Genomic DNA, 21,782 nt, shown 5'->3' with positions numbered 1-21,782 from the left:
AGCAAGGAAACTCGTCGCTTGGCTGGCTGGGGTAGCATGAGACAGCTATAATGAGGTTGCTGAAGGCTCCTCAGACCTTTGGGTCCAGGTATCGGCTAGACTAATGATAACTGCACACAATGCTGTAAGAAATTAGTTTTGAAAAGTAACCTCCAGATTAAAAAAAACATTAAAAATGAGCAAGGGACAAATGAACATTCTTAATCATAAAAAACATGGTGGATATTACAGTGAACAAATAAGCCTGAGATGTAGAGAAAAGGAGAAATGTATCCACACAAACACCACTAGCGGCATTAACAATGACAATACAAGGAATGTATTGAGATGCTGCTCATACAGCTCTTATTTTATTGTTACAATTTCAGGAAAATTTATAATGTTTTTAAATGAGATAAATTACTGTGAGCCAAAAAGTAAAACAGTTATATAGTGTAGAGAAGTGTACAGTAAATTAAGATTCTTAAGCACAACACCAACAAACAATGCAAAGAAAATTATCCAATAGTCAATGAACACATGGTGCACAGTGGCCAACTACAAGTTGGCTTAACATGTAGATGTGGAGTTTCAGGCAGTGTGCTTCAGTATTGGCCGAAACATGCATTAAAAGTTTATGGAACAGCCACTGAACAAGCTACTTAGATGCTCTGGCATTCCAAGCTTCATTGCCCCCCCCATCAGCACTCAATGGCACAACTGAAAGGGTTTATTAAAACCTTTGCTCTGGTGAGAGCAGTGTGACAATCTAGAGGTGCACCATAACAAGTGCGAGGCATCGACCTATAGGCACATAAACTAAAAGTTAAACCTTCATATTAACAGCATTAATACTCTGACTTAATGTTCTCCATCTATTGTATAAAAGGCAGTCTTTCTCTTTTTCTCTTTACAGGTCTGTAAATTGTTTGTTTTGTTGAAGATATCTCTGTTCTAATTGTCCATGTATTCAAATGGCTACGCTTTGTTCAGCTACACTGTCTCCTTAATGTATGGAAAGTCCTTATGTTGCTGTGTTAATTATGTTTTCTTCTCTTTTACATTGTCCTTCCACTACTTGTGGACATCATATTTACTTACTCTCTGAATTTATTTTTAGAGCGGTGTCTGTTTTTCTGGTTCCACCCCTTTTCCATATTATTGTCTCTTCTGTTCTTTACTTTCATGGCTGAAGCCCTTTGGCTTTTTGACAATATATTTATATAACACACACACACACACCATGGGAGCACATGTTCTCCCCCTGCTACTCTTGTCTCTTCATTACCTTTTCTCTTGCTTTTTTTTTCAGCCTCTTTCTATTTTTGTTTTAATTGTTATGCAGCGAACTCTCTTAAACTCAAAATTGAGCTTTTGGTTCTCTATCTTTTTCTACTCGGCTTCGTATGGTTGGATAAGCATCTCTATTCTTTTGACTTTTCTTCTATTTCTTCTATAAAATCTTTTCATATACTCTTTTTCAATTCAGCTTTTTTGTTTTTCGGTAGACATGTGTACTCTGACTTCCACTATTTTCTATCAAAAATGGTGTGGTTGTTTCAGATATTTATTTCTGGTTTCTTATGTGCTTTTTAATAGGTCTTTGTATGTCCCCTCGATGAGTGATTATGTATTGTCTCATGGAATGTTAAGGGCATTCGCAACCCAGTCAAAAAGCAAAGAGTGTTGTCTCACCTATCAAAACTTAAATGCCAAGTAGCTTTAGTGCAAGAAACACATCTTAAGGAGCAAGATGCGATTTCCTCGCATAGACGTTGGGAGTGTTTTTTGCTCCCCAGCCGTGAATATTAAGAATGGTGTTATAATAATATTTCATAAAGCGCTATGCATTCATTTGCTGAATAAAGTTAAAGGTGACAATGGTAGATGGCTTTTGTTAAACATTAAGATAAATGGTACTCAGTTTTCTATTTGCAATGTTTATGGTCCTAATGGTATAGATTTAATATTTTGGAACACATTTTCCATTCTCCTTTCTTCCCATGCATCAGAAAATCTCATAGCGGGTGGTGATTGCAATCAACTTATGGATTATTTTTTAGACCGGAACACTCAAACCAAGTTAATTGCAAACAAAATGCATGAGGCTTTTCATAAAGCCATTTCTTCTAGAGGGTTGATAGATGTTTGGGGAACTTCACACCCTGGTGTTTTAGGGTTCTGGTTTTTCTCTCTCATTCACGGATCCCATTCTAGAATAGATAACATATTTTTCACACAATCTACTCTTCAATTCTTGAAACCTGCTGAGATAGGTTCAATACTCATTTCAGATCACGCTCTTGTCATAGTAGATCTGGATTATCTTACTTCCACACCCACTTCATGCAGATGGAGATTAAATAATGCCCTTTTGCTCGACCACAAATTTATAGAGCAATTTACATTATTTTTACAAGAATTGTTTGAGAATAAGATTCCCTCGGACTCCCAGTTTTATTTTATTTGGGATGCATTTAAAGCTACTGCCAGGAAGTTTATAATAGATTTTGTTGCAAAAAAAAAAAGGAAGGAACTCAAAGATTCAACACTACTTTTAAGACAAATTAAGACCTTAGAACATGAATACATTTCCTCAAATCACATGGATACCTTGTCTAAACTCATTAAGGCTAAAATGCTATATAATAAACAGTTCTGGGATAATGCCTGCAGTAGTTTGCTTAAGTTTAATGCTAAAATGTATGGTGGTCGGAATAAGGCTGGCAAATCTCTGGCTAAATATCTTAAAATTAAAAAGCAAAAGTCAAAGGCTGTTGCTATAACAGATGATTCTGGGGCCAGGCACATTAGTGACTCCAAAATATTAGAGTGCTTCACAGAATACTACACTAATTTATATACCCCAGAGTCCTCTCCTTCAACTGAACAGATAGACACTTATTTTCAATCCATTCCTAAATCCCCAGAAAACACTGTTGATTTGTCCTCCCTTGATAGTCCAATTATAGAGCAAGAACTTTCAAATGCCATTAATCGCCTCCCAAAAGATAAAACCCCTGGGCCTGATGGCTTTTCTGTGAGTTTGTTCTTCATTTCAAGCACCCGTTGGCTCCTAAGCTGTTGCTTCTTATTACTCATTTTTTTAATACAGGAAGGACACAAGACTCTTTTACTCAGGCCATGCTTTGTCTGATCCCGAATAAGGGCAAGGACGTCTCTCAATGTAGTTACTATAGACCTATCTCACTGATTAACCCAGACTGTAGGATTTTTGCAAAATTATTGGCACTCCCTATTAATCAAGTCGTCCCTGATTTAGTTGATATACATCAGTCGGGGTTTGTGAAGGGACGTTCTATTGCGGATAATTCTAGAACTTTCATCAATATAATTCATTTGGCTTCCAAGATGAATTTCCCTGTGGCTGCCAAAACTCTGGATTCTGAAAAGGCATTGGATTGAGTGAATTGGGAGTTCAATTTCGGAGCATTGAAATGGCACGGCTTCAGTCCTCATATTATTCAATATATTTAGTTATTATATTCTGAACCCTCCACCTCTATTTGGGTCAACGGTCATCAATCCAATTATTTTACCCTCCACAGGGGGACTAAACAAGGTTGTCCCTTATCTCCACTTTTATTTATTTGAGCTTTAGAACCCTTTTTGGAAAATAAATTGCCGTTCTTCAAAGTTTACAGGCTTTCAATTTAAGAACATGCGGGTGAAACTTTATTATACCTATCTAAACCAAACAAGTCTGTACCGGTGTTTTTTTCATCATTAAATGATTACTCTATAGTTTCTGAGTATAAACTTAATAAAGATAAATCAGATGTCCTGCCCCTAAATTAATATTGCCTCCCAGATATGTTTAAGGATACGGGGTTTACATGGCATTTTAAAAGTATTGAGTATTTAGGTATCCTATACACAAATAATATTAAAGAAACCATTAAAATTAACCTTAATGAAATCATCACACAAATCACGGCGTTGATGGAAGGTTGGTCCCCATTATTTCTGTCCTGGTAGGGTAGATTACCAACAATTAAAATGATGGTGCTACTGATAGTTAATTTCTACTTGTCCATGCTACCAGTTACCCTCCCACTCCTTCTTTTAAACCATTAACTGTTCCTTGATTAAATTCTTGTGGAACAAATGCAAAGCCTAGAATCTCACTAAACAGTTTTCAACAATCCAAAGACACTGGAGGAGTTAATTTTCCTTATCTTAGGAGTTATCATTCCGCCTTTGCACTGAAACAAATTTGGACTTCCCTTTCGGTAAATCCTCATACACCATTAACTACTTGGGGTCAGTTGGAGCAGGCCCAATGTACACCATTTCCTTTAAATGTGGCGGACCGTATCTCGCAACCCCCTCTTCCTCCCCCCCACCCCCCCCCACCCCCAAGACATTTTTCTCTCCTATACTCACCCATTCCGTAGCTGTTGCTAAACCTTTAATTACCTCCTCTAATTCCCAAATAGATATTATTTCACAAACTCTTATTTGATACAATAAGTATTCCTAAAAATAAACAACAGAGTTCTTTTATGGAAAGAATGGCTTAACAAAGGAATTATAACTATTGGCCCTATTCTTACTGATGGATCTCATATGGACTTTTCTGAGATTCTGAAAAAAATATGACATATCCTCTCAACACACCACTCATCATCTACATCTCAAGTCTCCTCTTCTTCTCTTCCTTTCTCAGGACTCCTCTTCTTTCCCACTAAATCAGCCTCCCCCTCTCACATTGGATCTCTCCTCTCATGTGAAAGCATCTGGTATTTACAGGATATTGTCTCGTCCCATCGATTTGAGAACAAAATCTAGGGTGGAGCTCTTGTTGGAGAGGGATGTTCTCCAGGAGTTCTCTTTCCAGACCAGGGGCTCTGTATGGGCTAAGATTCATACCTCCTCTCACTCAGCAAGTACAACACAAACCTTATATTATTTTTTATAATAGGCTATTCCTGACTCCTGAGGACCTTCATAAGTTCAAATTGACTCATAATGATGGTCTAGTTCTCAAGCTAAAAGTGACTTTTTACACATGTTTTTTCTTTGTCCTATGGTTAAATAGCTTTGGCTGCACATATGGGAGAAGCTGAATTAAATTCCATCTACGACTTTCTCTTTAGATATCTTGCACATTTGTTTAGGAGGCTCCTCTCCCATATGGTGCTCTCAGGGTAGGATAGGAAAGTTTATTGATCTGACCATTGTTATTGCCCTACAGATTATCACTATGAATTGGAAAAACACCACTAAAATTAACTTTACCAGTTGGTGGAATCTTTTATGTCATCACCAGAGATTGGACCGTGCACATGCTAACTCTATTCCTTTAATGTTAAACAAAGATTTATTGTGTTCACCACTTATGTCATTCTTATCCAGGCAAGCTGTTCAATCCACATCCAATGTTAAAAGTTATGAACCTCCATAAATGTTGGAAAACTTTAAAGGTTAATACCATTATTACTGCAATGATGTTATTCTTGTTATAAGCTTTTCCTCATTTTCTTTCCCCTCCTTTTTCTCTTCTTGTTCACTCCATCTTTTCTTAAAAATCTTAAAACGCATTTGGTATTATAAAGTATTTTTCAATTCAAGTTATGTGATTTTTTTATTCCACTAGTTTATGCTTTATTCTTTTTTTCTGGTTTTTATCTCCGACATCTATGCTTTTCGGGTTAATGGAACTGATAAGTGTTTATATTTCATTATTTTATTCAACTAGCTTGGATTGAATTGTTTGAGTATTATGTGTATATTTTGTATTTGTTTATCCATATAATCTTAATAAAGCATTCTAAACAAAAAAAAACTCAGACTCAAAAGCAGAAGTGCAGAGAATCTTAGTACACACAACTTTTATTAGTACCATGCCTGCCTATAAAATAAACTAAAAAATAAAATAGAACTCTTCCTACTAACTAAACGATTTGGACCTGTTAAAAAAAAATAAAAAAATAAACCTTCTAGTTTGTTACCGGCCTGTCTCCTTGCTTCCCTTTTGTACTTCCTGCATAGAACCTTTTTACACCTAATCTAACGGCTCGGCTATTGGCCAATGACAAATTCTTTCTCAGCCCTCCATGTCCATGTTTTCTCTTTAGTTCACGGGTAAGAATGTTCTATGCAAGTTGAAGCTTCAACTTCAGTCTCATTCTATTTATAGCACAATGACCTCATCAGGTCATAAGCAGTTTATAAGAACATGGTAGTAGGCTAGTGCTGGGAAGCGCCGTACCGTGGCAGCTATGCCCTTAGAAGTCTTCAAAATATAACACGAAGTGGATGTGGGTTCAACAACTTGTTGATCTACAAGAGAGGATTGTTCTGCAGTCAATTGACAGATCTTTGTAACTGCAAAAAAAAAATCAGCTCTTCCAATGCTTTTTAAAAAAATAACGAGTTATTGTAGCTTGCAGTCACATTTAAATAAAGTTCACAGTGCAATGAACGAAATGATCCATGCTGCAGCATAAAGATTTGTACGCACAACCCTGAAAACCATTAAAGCCAACAGTCACACATCACATTATCTGTAGGTCTTGTAAAATTAATTCTAACAACGGACAAGAGTCTTCAAAATACAAAATAAAAAAACAGTGAGACCCAATGTACTGCGCAGGCACCAGGTGAAATAATGGAGCCCATTAAACACACTTGCGTTTGACCATTTAATAATGCAAGCATTTGCTTGTAAAATGCAGAAAAAGAAAGGATAGCACTGTGTGAAGGTGGCAGCTGGAATTATACATGTCTTTAAATTCCAGATTATCGGTTATGATTTATGAAAGATTGATCAGGACACTTACCTTGCACAGAGGAAGCGGATATCTCAAAAGCAGGACTCTCCACACCTTCATGAACCCAAATTAAAAATAATAAATCTACCCTAAAACTATTCTTCTCTAGAAATTTACAAAAATTCTGGAATGCTTCAGGTACTCCATCAAGCGTGTCCCACTGTTTCTTTAAAAGGATCCTTAAAAAACACCTTCTAGTTATATATTATCAGATATTTTTATACTGGATTCTTATTCCCATACTACAAGACAAGTTGCCACAGCTTGGACGGATTGTTTTTCTATTTTGAAACCGGCCTATTACCTGAACTATCATGTTAAATATCCACAATCATACGCGACCCCTTCATCCTCTTCTGGATCTTCTCTTTTCTCGCCTTCCTTCACTATGAAACATACCGAAATGTCACTCAGTACTATAAAATTATAAAATACATAGTTTCCTACTGCTTTCTTGTTTTTAAGCCTAATTGTATAACACCCATTACTTCTCATGTTAAGAGGTCTGTCATCCTGTTGTGAGGGACAAGTCTGCGCTGTACATGAAAACCTCAAGAAATTAAATAAAAATTAAATTAATTTGTTTTAAATCGTAGGGCACTGTTGAAATAAGGTGACGCTTGCCCACCACTTTGTTTCCACCTGCATAGCTTTTGTTTAAATCCTTGGATCGGGTTAAATTCTGTATTTGCCAGGATCCATGATGATCAAAGCGCAGGTGACTGAAATCAAGCTACAAATAAATTTTTTCCAGTGTGAACCCAGAACAGCAATAGACAACAATAGATTGGAATACTTGACTAAGATCATAGCTATGAAGAGTGTAGGCAGCAAACGTATAACCCATTAAAAGTATATCAAGGCAATGGATATGAAGTGCGCGAGTTAAGTTCAACATAAAACCGGAAGTTTTTTTCTTACCTGAGAACATCGCTGACCGAGAGTTCAGGAATGAACCTTTGGAGCTGCTTCACCTGAGCACTCACGCAGCTTGCTCTATACATTTCGCCCATCCCAAAATACACATTCTTAAACACAAGTTTACGAAGACCACTGTAAAGGAGAAGAACAGAAGCAAAATACAAGAATTACCTGGACGCTGACTTCATTGATTTCAGCACCATGGACGTCATTTAGGGGTCGCAACTGCGACCCGTGGCTTGCCCTTTCCTACCCCTAGCACTACCATTGCGACCCCTGGACTCATAGGTGGCAAATTCAGTGCCAGGAATACAGGGGCAGTTGGGATTCCACTCCCTTTAATTTCTATAACTTTTTTTTATTACACTAACAGTAAATAAATAAAATATATTATTCAATAATAGTGTAGTAAAAATGGAGTACAATAAACTAGAATATGCCCTTCCATGGCAACTGAGGTAAGTCAAAAAATGCTTTTAAATGTATGCTGTGTGCGTGCTTGTGGGTGAGAGTGTATATGTGTGAATTTGTGTGTATGTGTAAGTATGTTTGTGCATGAAAGTGGAGGTCAAAGGGTGTGTTATGCCATCTCCAATACCCCTGACATTTCGGTGAATTGGCGTCCATGTTCATCGCTCATTTTTTATTTCATACGCAGGTGTCTTCCATTTGCTTTTAACTGGCTTTAATCTGTTCATGCTGAGCCTCTCTGAAGACAAAAGTTCTATGCGGCTCATGTGGTGTTGATGCCCCAGCTCATGGACAATGTAGGCCATTAATCGAAACTTTACAAGTTACTTACCTGTAACTACAGTTCCTGGTACATTCTAGTGTATTAGCTTGCTTGTACCCTACTTAACAAAATAGTATTCCTGGCACAAAGGTAAATAAAGAAAAGTAGGATATATTTTGTTGTCGGATTGCATAACTACAGTCACACTTAGGTGCAGTATTGTCTTGTGTTTTTCACCACGCCACGACCTCCTCTGCAAGTTCCTTCCTCCTGAAAAGCCTTGGAATAATTCCAAAACAATTTCAAGCCGATTCAGACGTGTTGTGAGAACAAAGTGGTAAACTGAATAGAACACAAACATCGGTAGTCCTTAAATTGTCTCCAAGAGCAGTGGTTTACATAAAGGTTTGTCAGCTTTCTGAAACCCTTATGTAACAGACTACCCTACCATAACTTACAGCAGCCCCAAATGAAATGACTGCACATTTAAATACTTTTAAGTGTATTCAAAGGAGCCCATGTGTCACTATTGACCACAGCAATCATGAGCAATTTCCTTTGCTGCATCAGCATTCATTTGGTGGGGAGAACGAGAAGCCTCTAAGAAAGGTTTCGGCAACAAAAACACGGCACTAGACAATTATCATATGTATTCCATAGGGATAGCCTGACGAGAGCAGTATGGCCAAGTGTTGCTAGCAGCTGTCCAGATGGTCAAAAAGGTTTGATCTCTGCAAAAAGACTGTGATGCTTTCCTTGAATCTAGATGTGAAGCTCTATGTCCCCAAGCAAAGTGAGAGATCTAAAGTACTGAACCTGTTCAGATTCGTTGAAGTTGAAAGGAAAATCATCTCGGAAAAAGGCTTAAGCTGTTGGGTGAAAATGTTATAAACCAAGAGATCAACTGAACGAAAGCTTCTGGATTAAAGTAGTTGTTGACTGTCCAAGAAATACATGTGAATGCACTCTCCTCTGCTCATTTAGTGTTTGATATCCTAGCAATCCCTCCTTTTTTCTTCAGAGAATCATCAGACAATTATCAGGTCATGAGTAGGAGAGTCATGCGGCAGGGACCAAACACCCAGGAAGGTGCTGGCAGGATGTGGAGAAGAAGAATCCTGAACATGTTGGTACCGCACAGCTGCTGAAACCGGCTGGCCAACCCATAGAAAATAATAATAAAAAATGAGCGGTGCCACGTTTCAATGCACTAGAGCGATGGAGGGAGGGTGGCAAGCAACCAGCAATAAACACAGTGGAAGTGGGAAGGGAGCCATGGGGCCCACTGGGTCTTGTGTCCTTCTGGAGCTCGAATCTTTGGAACCTAAGATATGAAGGCATACCTCTCTGTGGGTTTCTTTTACAGCACTAAAGCACCTCATACAAGGTTTGAAGCAACCCCCTCCCTTCTCATAACACTCCCCAGCACTTCCAAAACACTAACACATGATTTCAGCATGCAATATCAATTTAGCAATTGCCCTTTTCTCTACAGACTGTCATCTAGTAGCAACAGCAGCTTCCTTATGCCCGGTTTGTATTTCTAGTCTGCCTAAATCCAGACTGGTCTATATGTTTAACCTTTACTATCACGTTATCGATGTTAGAATCCAATCCCTATAAGTATTTGATATCTAAATTGATTAGAGCAAGGGGGCTATACAGGGAGTATTCCCTCAAGTCTGTGGTTTAGGTATATTATTATTAAGCATTTTCTTATTGCTTTGGGTAGTACCATATCTCATAGCACTCGTTTCTATATTCCCAATGAAATATCATTATTTATGTATGTATGTATAAATAAATATATATAGTTTTCTATAATGCAAACCTAGCCAAAAGGCAGTGGAGCACTGTACAGGGTCAAATATGAGTCACAAGAGAGGTTGCTCGGTTGTGGACGGTGAAATGCATTGTAATCTATTGTTCTTTGAAGAGGAAGAGTTTTCAACTCTTTCCTACATTGGGGCAGTCCTAAGGGATACAGCATAGATGGAAAAGGCCTGCTATTTTTCTATTTTTATACTTAATAGTCTAGAGTATGACTATTTCCAGCTGCAGGTGTGCAAAGAACCGCCAGAGATGGCAACATTTTCTGCAAGATAACCCTTGTAGCTGGTCGCTATGGCTTTGAAAATCATGCAGCTGGTTTTGAAGAGGGTGCAGGCCAGCAAGGAGAGTCAATGGATTTATATCAGGATGGGGGGTGATGAGTTCATATTTCTTCTTCACTCCTTGGATGAGACCTGCTAAGACATGTAGGATGCCCTTAAGATGTGACAGTGAGGAGTCTGGGAGGCAATGGAGCATATAGCATGACCACCTTACAGATGTAAAAGTATGAGAGTTTGAATAGCATGTCTGAAAGGGATGATTTTACTTTCTTTAGAGAGCCAATACCAGGTCGCCTTTGTTTTTTGGGCAATGTGTTCCTTGGGGGCGATGCTGGTGTCCTGATGAAACCCATGTGACGTGGTATTCGGTTGGCATTCAAAGATGTCAAAGTTTGAGTCTTTAAGTCAGGTTTGTACTTTTTCTTCTTCTTGCCAAATAATGGCAATTCTTGAATACTTGAATTCTGTTTTGGTTCGGTTGAGCTTTGGGTAGGCACTGGACATTTAGGAATGGAAGACGTGAGGAGCTTAGCGCGCGATCAAGATGGCCGCGTGAGCCTAGAGCTCCCGAGACCCTCGCTCCCTCCGGCAGCTATCCTGTCTATTATCCTGCTTTTGATGCCCGGAATATTGGAGGGGAGCTGTTGCTGAGGCGAGAGTCGCTGTCCGGATCGAAATCGTCCACCGGAGACTGAAGTTTGTGGCCTACTCCCCGCACGGTGCCCGGGCCTTGCGTTGGCACAGTGCCCGTGCACTAATTGAACAACAGCGGCCGGGCTGGGGACGGGTCGGCGGAGGGGGGGTGTTTCCACTTTCACTTTCACTTTCGCCTTCCAGTCTCCACAGCGCCCGGGACGGGGCGTGCGTAGTGCCAGCCACTGGTCGCATGGTTGATTACTCTGTATGGGCAAGGAGAGTGTCTACAAGGCAGATTGCGATGTCGACCAAGTCGGACGCCGACAAACAGAAGCCCAAGAGTACCAGGCGGGGCAGTTACACCCAGACTAACAACGTGGACCGGTATGCCCACCAGAAGGGGTCTCCGGGCGGATCGGGCCCGATACTGGACGCCTCGAAGGACGCGACACCTCCCCCCACAGAACTGACCCTGCAAGATATTATGGGGGCCATCGAAGGGATGAAGTCCTCGATTGGGCAACAATTTGAGACCCTGGCACAAAAAGTGGATGCCATATCGATTGACGTCAATCTGGTTCGGGCAGACCTGGGGAAAACTAATGAGCGGGTTCAGTCCTTGGACCTCAAGACTGCCGGCCTCCTGGGCGACGTCTCCGGCCTTCAGCAGGAAGTCCGTACCCTGCGGACGGCAAATGATCACTTCGCCCGACGGTTGGAAGAGTTCGAAGGCCGTGCAAGGCGCAATAACGTGCGCATCATCGGGGTCCCGGAAAATTCGGAGGAGCAGTCGGTGGACCTGTTCGTGGAGGACCTGGTGGTGAACCATCTGGCGCCCAAAGGCCTCAGTAAGTTCTTTGCTGTCGAACGGGCCCACAGAGTCCCTGGCGGGAGGCCCAAGGTGGGGGCCCCTCCGAGGCCGATTGTCGCCAGGATTTTTAACTTCAGGGACCGAGATGCCATTCTGCAAGCATCGCGGGTGGCCGGCCCGCTGCCATTCCAGAACACTACTGTAAGTTTCTATCCGGACTTTACCCAGATGGTGCAGAAGCAACGGCAAGGCTTCCTGGCGGTCAAGAGAAGACTACGTGAGATGGGACTAAAATATGCCATGCTCTTCCCGGCCAGGTTGCGGGTGGTGTTCGAAGAGCGGACTTTCTTTTTTGAGTCACCTGACATGGTCGGAGACTGGCTGGACACATTGCCCCAAGGACGGTCTGGCGTGGAACGCTCCGGTGGCGCAGATGGTGGTGGAGATGAACACTGAGCCAGGACTTAAGTACTAGGACTCCGGTTCCTCCGGGAGGTTGATAATCCGGGGGGTAGCGGGGGCAGTAGGGGAGCCTTTTCCTCCTCTGGGGTTCTTTTCGTAGATTAGTAGTTTTAAGGGGCGACAGGCACACTGCAAGTTGGGGGGCACTTTAGAGCTTACGCAGGGGTGCAGGGTGGGGGGTGGATGTGGGTTGTTGTTGGGGTTGTTGTTTTTTGTTATGCAAGGCGTAAAGATGCAAGCTGCTGTGACTCGGGTCTGGTTCCACGCGGGGGGTGGTGGTCTCCTTACATGTTGGGATGGGGGGTAGGGGCCTAAAAATACTCAGTTGGAATGTAAATGGCTTGGGGGATCGTATAAAGCGTGGGATTGTCCTGCAATTTCTGAAGCGATGTACCCCTGATATTGTCTTATTGCATGAGACGCACTTGATTGGTAACACGTGCTATGCACTCAATCGTAAAGGCTATAAATTTGTTGCACATTCCGGGTTTTCCTCGGGTTCTAGAGGAGCGGAAATACTTGTCAGGTCCTCTCTGCCATTCGAGGTTGACTCCACTACCGTTGACGATAGGGGACGCTTTGCGGCAGTAGCGGGGCGGTGGGAGGGCAGGACCCTGGTCCTGGTGTCGGTTTATGTCCCCCCTGCATTGCAGCCCTCTACACTAGCGGACTTAGAGAGGACATTGTTGGATCTCCCAGAAGGAATGTTGGTGGTGGGTGGCGACTTCAATGCGGTTGGCTCTGGCCTGCTCGACAGACACCCGCAGAGGAGTTCGGGGGGGGCTCAGAAGTGGCTTCCTGATTTTATAGATACCCTTGGGCTAGTTGACTGTTGGCGATTGTTGCATCCCACACAACGACAATATACTTTCCACTCAGGGGCGCATGGCAGTCTCTCTAGAATTGACTATGTCCTTACCCTAGCTGCACACGCCTCCTTCGTCTCTGAGGCCAGGCACATGGCACGAGGTATTTCTGACCATTCCCCGGTGTGGATCTGTATGGATGTTGGCAGAGGAGTGGGTGGTAGGGTGGCCCCAATTAACCCGTGGTACTTCAGGGACCCTGCGACTCGTAGTGCGGTATTGAAGGCGGTCGACCGTTACTTTCAAGAAAACCTTGGTTCGGTCACGTCGGCGGTGTCCTTGTGGGAAGCGTTCAAAACAGTGATTAGGGGTGAGGCCCTCTCCTTGATAACAGCGGCCAAGCATCGTAGAGACGCGGAGGTCGCCCAGCTTGAGGCGGAGATTGCGGATCTAGAGTTGGCTCTGGAAGGGGAGGTCACGTCGGAGGTGCTGCACAAGTTGAGCCTTAAACAATCGGAGTACAGGGCCCTCGTGACGGATGCGGCCAAAGCCCTGAGTAGGGAACAGCGGGGCCGTCTGTACGACGTCGGGGACAAGGCCGGGAAATTGATCGCGTGGCTAGACAAAAAGGAGCGGGCCAATCGTGTTGTGCCGGACCTTGTGACGGAGGATGGCGTTATGGTCACGGAGCCGGACGGCATAGTCCAGTGCTTTGCGGATTACTTCCACACGGTCTATACCTCCGTGTCTGACAGGCCAGTGGAGGATTCATGTGAGCTCCTGCGCGATCTTGCCCTGCCTTGCCTCTCCGACATAGACAGAGACGATCTTGATGGTGACATCACAGTCGACGAGATTGCGGGGGCTATCCGCTCTTTGCGCCCGGGCAAGGCCTCGGGTCCGAATGGCCTGCCAATTGAGCTTTACAAACTCCGACCGGACAAGATCGCTCCGCATTTGCGGGCTATGTTTGTGGAGGCGCGGGAGATGGGCTGCCTCCCACTTGACCAGCGCCTGGCAACGATCTTGGTCATCCATAAAGATGGCAAGCCCAGGAACCGGTACAGCTCATACAGGCCGATCTCGGTCCTTAATGCTGAGCCGAAGATCCTTGCCAAAATCCTCGCAAACCGGCTGGTCAGGGTGGTCGGGGATCTGATCCACCCTGACCAATCTGGCTTCATCCCGCATCGTAATACCGCGTTGAATCTTAGGCGCATCCATGGAGTGATCGCGAGGGTGGGGACGATGCGGGAGCCGGCCATGGTGGCTGCGCTCGACGCAACGATGGCATTTGACACGGTGGAGTGGGCATACCTGTGGGCTGCGCTTGCGAAATTCGGCTTCGGGCCCGGATTTGTGGGCTGGGTAAGGCTATTATACGAAGAACCTCTCGCCAAAGTTGCAGTTAACGGTAGGGCGTCCCGTCCCTTCGATCTGGGGAGGGGTACCAGGCAGGGTTGTCCTCTATCGCCGTTGTTGTTCGCCCTCGCCCTTGAGCCGCTGGCGGCCTGGATACGATGGCACCCAGACGTGAGGGGGATTCGTTGGTCCCCTGACCACGAAGACCGCATTTCCCTCTATGCCGACGATATTCTGCTCTATCTTACTTCACCCCGGAAGTCCCTTATAGTTGTCTGCGACATACTGACTTCTTTCGGGAGGAACTCGGGGCTAACCATTAATTGGGGTAAGTCATATCTGTATGCCCTGTGTGGGGACGTCCCGGTTCCCCCGCGGAATTGCCCGATCCAGATTGCCCGGGAGGGTTTCCTGTATCTTGGGATTTATATCTCTGCCGACCCAACGGTGCGGTATGAGAGGAACCTGCTCCCTCCGTTGGCGCGCCTGCGGCGGGATGTGGCGGTTGCCGCTTTCCCTCCTTGGCCGTGCGGTGCTATTCAAAATGATGTCTCTTCCCCGTTTTCTCTATGTCCTGCAGAACACCCAGGAGCTGGTTCCGGCCAGCTACTTTCGGGAGGTCGAGAGTCTGCAGCGTTCGCTGCTGTGGGACGGCCGCCCGCGTATAGCGATAGCAAAATTAACTCTCCCTTGGTACGACGGAGGTATCGCGCTTCCCGACATCCGGAGATACTATTGGGCCTCCCAACTGAGCGCGATCAATCATGGAGTCTACGGTCCGGCGCTTGGCCCCGGCTTTGCTATGGACCGGTGGTTGCTGCGGGGTGGTGGCTTTTATAGAGCACTTTATTCGAAGCCATCGGCTGGGTCCCTCACGGGGCCGACCGGGGTGGCGGTGCACGTGTGGAAGACAGTCACGAACTCCCTGGGATGGAAGGATAGGCTCACCCTCGCCACTCCGTTGTATGACTCGGACATGTTGGGGAACCTCTGGCACTCTAAGGGATTCGACAAATGGGATCTGATCGGCATCTCCAGGGTGGGGGACATGCTGACCAAGGGGCGGATTAAGTCGTTCGATGAGCTGCGGTCGGAATATGCGCTTGAGGGCACGGAATACTTCCGGTATGCGCAGGTGCGCCATGCGCTGCAGTCGGTCCTCGTTCAGGGGGAAAAGGTGCCTGAGTCCTCTCCATTGGAGGACCGGATCCTGGACGGCCATATGCCGGAGAGCACAATCTCCCTAATTTACAAAAAGCTTGTGAACGTTCGGACCGATCTCCTCCTGGGGGTGCGGGACCAGTGGACTAGAGACGGCCTTGAGCTGGACGATGAGGATTGGCAGTACGCGGTCTCCTCTCCTAAGGAGGTCGCAATCCCCGCCAGGTTGCGGCTTGTCCAGCTTAAGATACTCCACAGAGTCTATGTCATTGGGCCCCGATTGGTCCATATGTGTTTTTCCGAGGACGGGCTGTGTAAGAGGGGCTGCGGGATGGTGGGCACCTTTCTGCACATTATATGGGAGTGTGGTGTGATTGCGGAACTATGGAAGCGGATTCACGTTGTTATGCAGGAGGTCACGGGCATTGTATTGCACCCAGAGGCGCGGCGCGGTCTCTTGAATGTGTGGGGTCCTACAGACTACGACGCGGCGCAGACTCAATGGGTGACCCTAGGTAATATGGTGGCTAAGCGAGATATTGCAAGATTGTGGGGATCCCCTAGCCCTCCCACCCTGGATGCTTGGAAGGACAACATGGACTGGTGCATGTTCCGGGAGAAAACGGTGTATAGTGCGCGGGGTAGGCCCAAGAAATGGCATAAGGTATGGGGAGGTTGGAACCAGTATAGGGGGTACATATGTTTGCCTCCTGCCACTGAACCACTAGAGGAGCAACTTTCCCCCTAGCCTCGCATCCGACTTGGGTATCTCTGATGCACCTCTGCTAGAATGTTAGCGCCTCTGCTTCTCCCTCCTCCTCTCAATCGGTGGCTTGAACTGATGTTGGAAATGGGGCCGCCCCCTCGCTGGGAGCTGACGCGAACTTATGATGTATATTGCCTTGCTTGTTGTGTTCATTTTTAAAAATTGGAACCTTTGTTTTTATCCTGTATGAGAGCTGTAGATGACTGCACGTGTCGATTGAGGAGCTGCCGAACCTCCGGGTTGTCGGCTGAATAGCTGTGTATCTGAATTATACGAATAAAGGTTTTTAAAAAAAAAAAAAAAAAAAAAAAAAAGAATGGAAGACGTGCAGGCAGTGTTTGAGGCATTGGACATCTGAAGCAGAGGAGAATCTTGATGCTGTTATCTCGGAGAAGAGGACCAAGCAGCTCCATGTAGAGTCTGAAGATGACTGAAGACAGTATGGAACTCTGGGGAACAGGTGATCGGAGTTTTGCGAGATCTGGAGGTGCCATGTGAACAAATTTGTGTCAGTTGCAAAAGGTAGAACCAGTCAAGGACATTGCCAGTGAATCCCAGTCAATACTACAGGGTGTGTAAGAGGGTGGAATGGTTAATTCTGTTGAAGGAAGCTTAGCAGTTCAGTCATATCAGGAGGCAGGAGATCTTCATCTGTAGTGAAGAAGGCGACATCCAAGATGGTCTTCATGCTGCAGCATGATCTGAAGTCAGTAGTTGAACAGAAAATGGTTAGCATTGATGTTATCTTGGAGCTGAACATAGACTAACTTTTTAATGATCTTCCTGATGAATGGTAGGTGAGTGATGAACTAATAGTTGGCAAGGTCATCAAGGTTAGTGAAGGTTTCTTTAAAAGTAGGAGGATCTGTGTATTTGAGAACTTCTGGGAAGATGCCTTGAGTAAGGGAAGGATAGATACGGTAAGTGGGGGGAGAGACTCCTTAGAGAGAGCTTTGAAGACGGAAAAAGTTAAGACATCATCTTCATAAGTAGCAGCTTTGGGGGAGTTTAGTATGGCAACAAGATATGCAAGAGATAGGGCTCTGAGTGCCAACTATTGCCTGATTCTACAAGAAGGGGTGGGCATAAGAGATGAAGCATACGTGGTGTTGTAAATGTGCTGTCAGATCATCTGTATTTTGCAATGCATAAGCGGTTGCTGGAAAAGTACATTTCAGTCGAGTGAAGAATAGGTGGGTCTGGCAGGGGCGTTATTGTCTTAAAAGTGATCTGCTTTTGTCGGAGGCTTCATTGATGGTGTTGATATAGTCCTTTTCTTTGGGTGATGTGTTGTCTGATTGTTTAGCAGAGAGACTTCAGGATTGCAAGGTCATTAGTTCTCATTTTCTTCCTTGTCTGAGGATGGATTGTTTATTTCTACAAGGTCCTTGAAGTATCAGGCAGCTGAAGATTTTGGCTAGCACTTGGATGTTCACATGGTTTTCCCAAAAATTGTTGAAGTGGTTTAGAAGGGTGTTGGCATCAGATGTGGTGTTGACAGGGTGTGGGATTAGTTTCAGCATTTGGTTGTTTATGGAGAAGAATATGAAGATTTGCTCTTCCCTTTTGAGTTAACTTTGAGGCTATTGGTAAGATGCCAAACAGGGAGAAAGGGATGTCAAAGTGGTCAGTCCAGTCCAAGGGTATAGGTGGTTTGGATTGGATTGTTGGATTTGTTGAGAAGACAAGGTTGAGGATGTGGCCTTTGGAGTTTGTTGTTGTGACATGCTGTACTATGTTGAATGTGCTGATGAGTTTGAAGAGGGTGTGTCTTTTTTTTTTTTTTTGGTTTGTGTTGTCTGTGAGGTTGAAGTCACCCAAGAAGGTGATGTGGGCATGTCAGATGAAGAAGGTGGTGAGGAGATCTCAGGAATCGGTGTGAAGATTTTGTTCTGCCCGAAGGCCTGTAGATGTGAAGGAATGTGGCAGTCTGAGTTGCAGAGGCTGGGAAATGGCATGTCAGCAGCTCCATGGAATTGGGTGTTACTTGCTTGCCTAGGATGCAGGACTAGGAGGACTTATGGATGACCGCGAAGCTTCCTCCCATCTAAAGAGTGCGGTCCACATGATAGATGATGTAACCTGTAGGAAGAAAGACGTTGAGGATGTGCAAGGACATGGGTGTGAATCATGTTTCTGTGACCGAGAGGGTGTCAAGCTTTTGATAGGTGAGAAGGTCTGTGATGTCTGGTGCATGGAGTACTGCAGAACGGGAGGTAATGAGCATGAGTTGGAATACGAGTCCTGTAGTTTGAGGGTGTGATCTAGTTAGTGGGATGTGTACGTAGTTGGGTCTGAGTGTTGTGCGAACGCTATGCGAGTGTCTGGGTCATCTAGCTCTGGATGTGATTGTGAAGATTGGCAGTATGGGGTGCTGGAAGAGGCACATGATTTTAAATTGCCTTGTATATTTCAGTGGAATGAGGGTTACGACCCAAGGCCCTTCTTTACACTCCATGACTCTGTCCACCATTAACAGGCTCAATCAGGTGAAGCCCTTGTATGTGTCCGTTCTTTGATGTGTCTGCCAAGGCGATGGGATGCCCTAAACAGTTGACTGGAGTAGGGACACGATAGGAATTGGTTTCACTTCCTGTTTAGATGGAAGATGGGAAATACAGTGATGTCACTTCCTGTGCAAATGGATGAAGGGATATGCAGTGAGGTCACTTCCTATGCAGATGTGTGATGGGATTTGAAGCTCTCTTTCTTGGTTTCTTCTTTTAAAGGTGATTTTGGCGGGAAACGAATGATGTCACTTCCTTTGCTGGTGGATGATGGAAATGAAGATCTCTTGAATTGCTTCTACTTTTTATGTATGCTTTTGTTGGGAAGCCAATGATGTTGCTTTTTGTGCAGATCGAAGATGGGTAATTTCTGTAGATTTATTCCTAGACACACTCTCAATGGCTGCTTTAATGTCAAGCGGAATAATCAATGTTTTGCAGTATAGTTCTCGTCATTTTACAATGTCCCAATATTGTGCCTGCTGTGTATCAGTTACATAATAACTTGCACTGCATAATTTTATTAGTACTTTATGACCACATGATTTATCCACTGTTAGCCTGTTACCACTGGATTTTACTCTTATATCTCCAGGACGTGTGCTCTGAAAGCACTTCAGCTGCTCAACACTTTCTATATCGCTTCTACTCCTACTCACTTCCAACTGGGATCAGATGAGGCTACAAGTATCAGCCGCTGCAGCTTCTGAGTATTTTATTTATGTTTTTAGTTTTATATAGTGCCGAGTTGACCCGAGGGTATCAGAGCGCTTCACAAGTTTGCATATCAACAATTACAGAGAATACCTAAGAGAAATATACACTGTAAAAATATACAATTAAAGGTGCAGTCGATGGACATCATAGGTCGGAGTTAGCGATGGTAGGTTGCTGCAGAGGAAGGAAGAGTAGATGTACAGTTGATTCTAGAGTTCGAGATGTGCAGGCTCCTTGAGCGATGAAGGGGAGCTGTATCCAACGACGTTGATTAATTTAAGAGAGAGGGGTCAGGTATTTGTTGAGGAGAAGTAATGTAACTTCTTTTTTTTTTTTTTTTTAAGTGTGGGAATGATTGAGTGTTGAGTAGGTCTTGCGGCAGTGCATTCCAAATTCTGGGCCCATTCCCAGGGAACGAACAGGTAAGTGATTTTCCTTCCTAGATTTGGGCGGAATCAGGAGTAGAGTGTTAGAGCTTCACAGAAGCCTTTCACGGCCAGCTAATGATAGTTTGTTGGCAAGGTAGTAAGGTTTTCCGGTGTAGAGAGCTTTGTGGGGTAGCAGGCCATTCTGAAATTACTTCTCGCTTTGATTGGTGTCCAGTTGAGTTTTTTAAGTGAGGCAGTGATGTGATCATAGCGCACTCTCCGGAGAGAAGTCTAGCTGCTGCGTTGACTGCGGATTTCATAGGTATAAGGTGGGTTTTTGGGGTGCCAGTAATCATTGCATTCCCGTAGTACAGCTTGGAGAGGACGAAGGATTGCACTACAGTCTTCAGATCAATGAAGGGTTTGACAGTGGCGACCACCACAAACAAAGGCTGGTGAGGTGGGTGGAGGCAACGTGGGAGGGGGAGCGCATGGAGGAGGGCAGTAATATATATTCTTTTAAAAATGTCCCAAAGCTGTCCGCCTCCCAGATCGCGTCGCGCCGCCTGCGCTCTTCCTGGTCCCAGCAGCCTCTGGAACAGACTTCCATCCAATCCCTGTGCAGCACAGCAGCGCGGGGATTGGCATGAGTGGGCTAGAAAGATGCTCCACTCAGGCCAGGGAGTCTGTGGGGGTTTCTCCAGCCCAGCTGTTCAATGCAGCCGGGCTGAAGAAACCTAAGTGTGTATGTGTTTTGGTCAGCCTGTGACAACCGGCCAAACACATATGGGATCTTAAGGAGTGGAGTGCACATAGCACTGCTCCTCCCCCCTCCCGTCCCATGCCTCGGACCCGCCCCTCCCTGCATGCGCTGGCACAGAGCTACAAAATGAAAAATAAAACTATGCTCGAACATAATTTTCTATTTCATTTGCTGGCTCTGAGCCAGGCAGTGGGGCGACACCCCTATGCCATTGCAGAGGAGCCGCCCTGGGGTTTGATTTTTTTTGTTAGGCGTTTCAACGTATAGGAGGCACTTTTTGTTGAGGCATCGATATGGCCTTTCATGCTCCGGTTTTGTCAAGTGTAATCCCTAGTGACTTAGAGTTAGAGGTAGACAGTGTACAGTTTAATGCAGTTAGGTTGTCAAGCCAGTTAATGACAAGATAGGACTTTCATTTAGGTTGGATGAGGAGTTCAGTTTTATTGTGGTTGAGCTTTAAGTGGTTGTTAGTCAGCCAGGATTGTACCATGGAGAGACTGTTGTTCAGGTACTGGATGTCTTTAGGGACGAGATTTTAATGTAAAGTTGTGTGCCGTCTGCATAGAGGTGGTATGAGATTCTGGCTTGTTTCAGGATAACTGCAAGCGGTTCCACATATAGGTTGAATAAGGCAGGGGACAGGATTAAACTTTGGGGAACTCCTTGTGAGGTGGAACTATTTAGTTTGATTAGGTGAGATCGTTGGTTCAAGTATATGGCTACCCACTGAAAGACGGTACCATTTATGCCCTCATGCTGTGAGAGGGTGTTTATGAGAGTTCTGTGGTTGACTGTATCAAAGGCCATAGATAAGTCCAAATGGATTAGGAGGCAGGCCTGATCATCATCATCTAGAGATCTGTGTAGGACATCTATGAT

The 21,782-nt window shown here is 44.5% G+C and overlaps 1 protein-coding gene across 1 annotated transcript in view; it reads right to left on the bottom strand.

Annotated features, from left to right (window-relative positions):
- Window positions 1-21,782, bottom strand: part of L2HGDH (L-2-hydroxyglutarate dehydrogenase) — a 158,666-nt gene that overhangs the window by 7,142 nt on the left and 129,742 nt on the right. Inside the window, exon 9 of the mRNA XM_085626998.1 lies at window positions 7,698-7,829. Coding sequence (XP_085483124.1) covers window positions 7,698-7,829 — 132 coding nt within the window. The remainder of the gene's footprint in view (window positions 1-7,697; window positions 7,830-21,782) is intronic.

Source organism: Triturus cristatus, chromosome 9 (genome assembly GCF_964204655.1).
Source record: "Triturus cristatus chromosome 9, aTriCri1.1, whole genome shotgun sequence".
NCBI classification, from domain to species: Eukaryota; Metazoa; Chordata; class Amphibia; order Caudata; family Salamandridae; genus Triturus; species Triturus cristatus.
The sequence above is the reverse complement of the archived record's forward strand: the minus strand, read 5'-3'. Positions and strand labels throughout refer to the sequence as shown.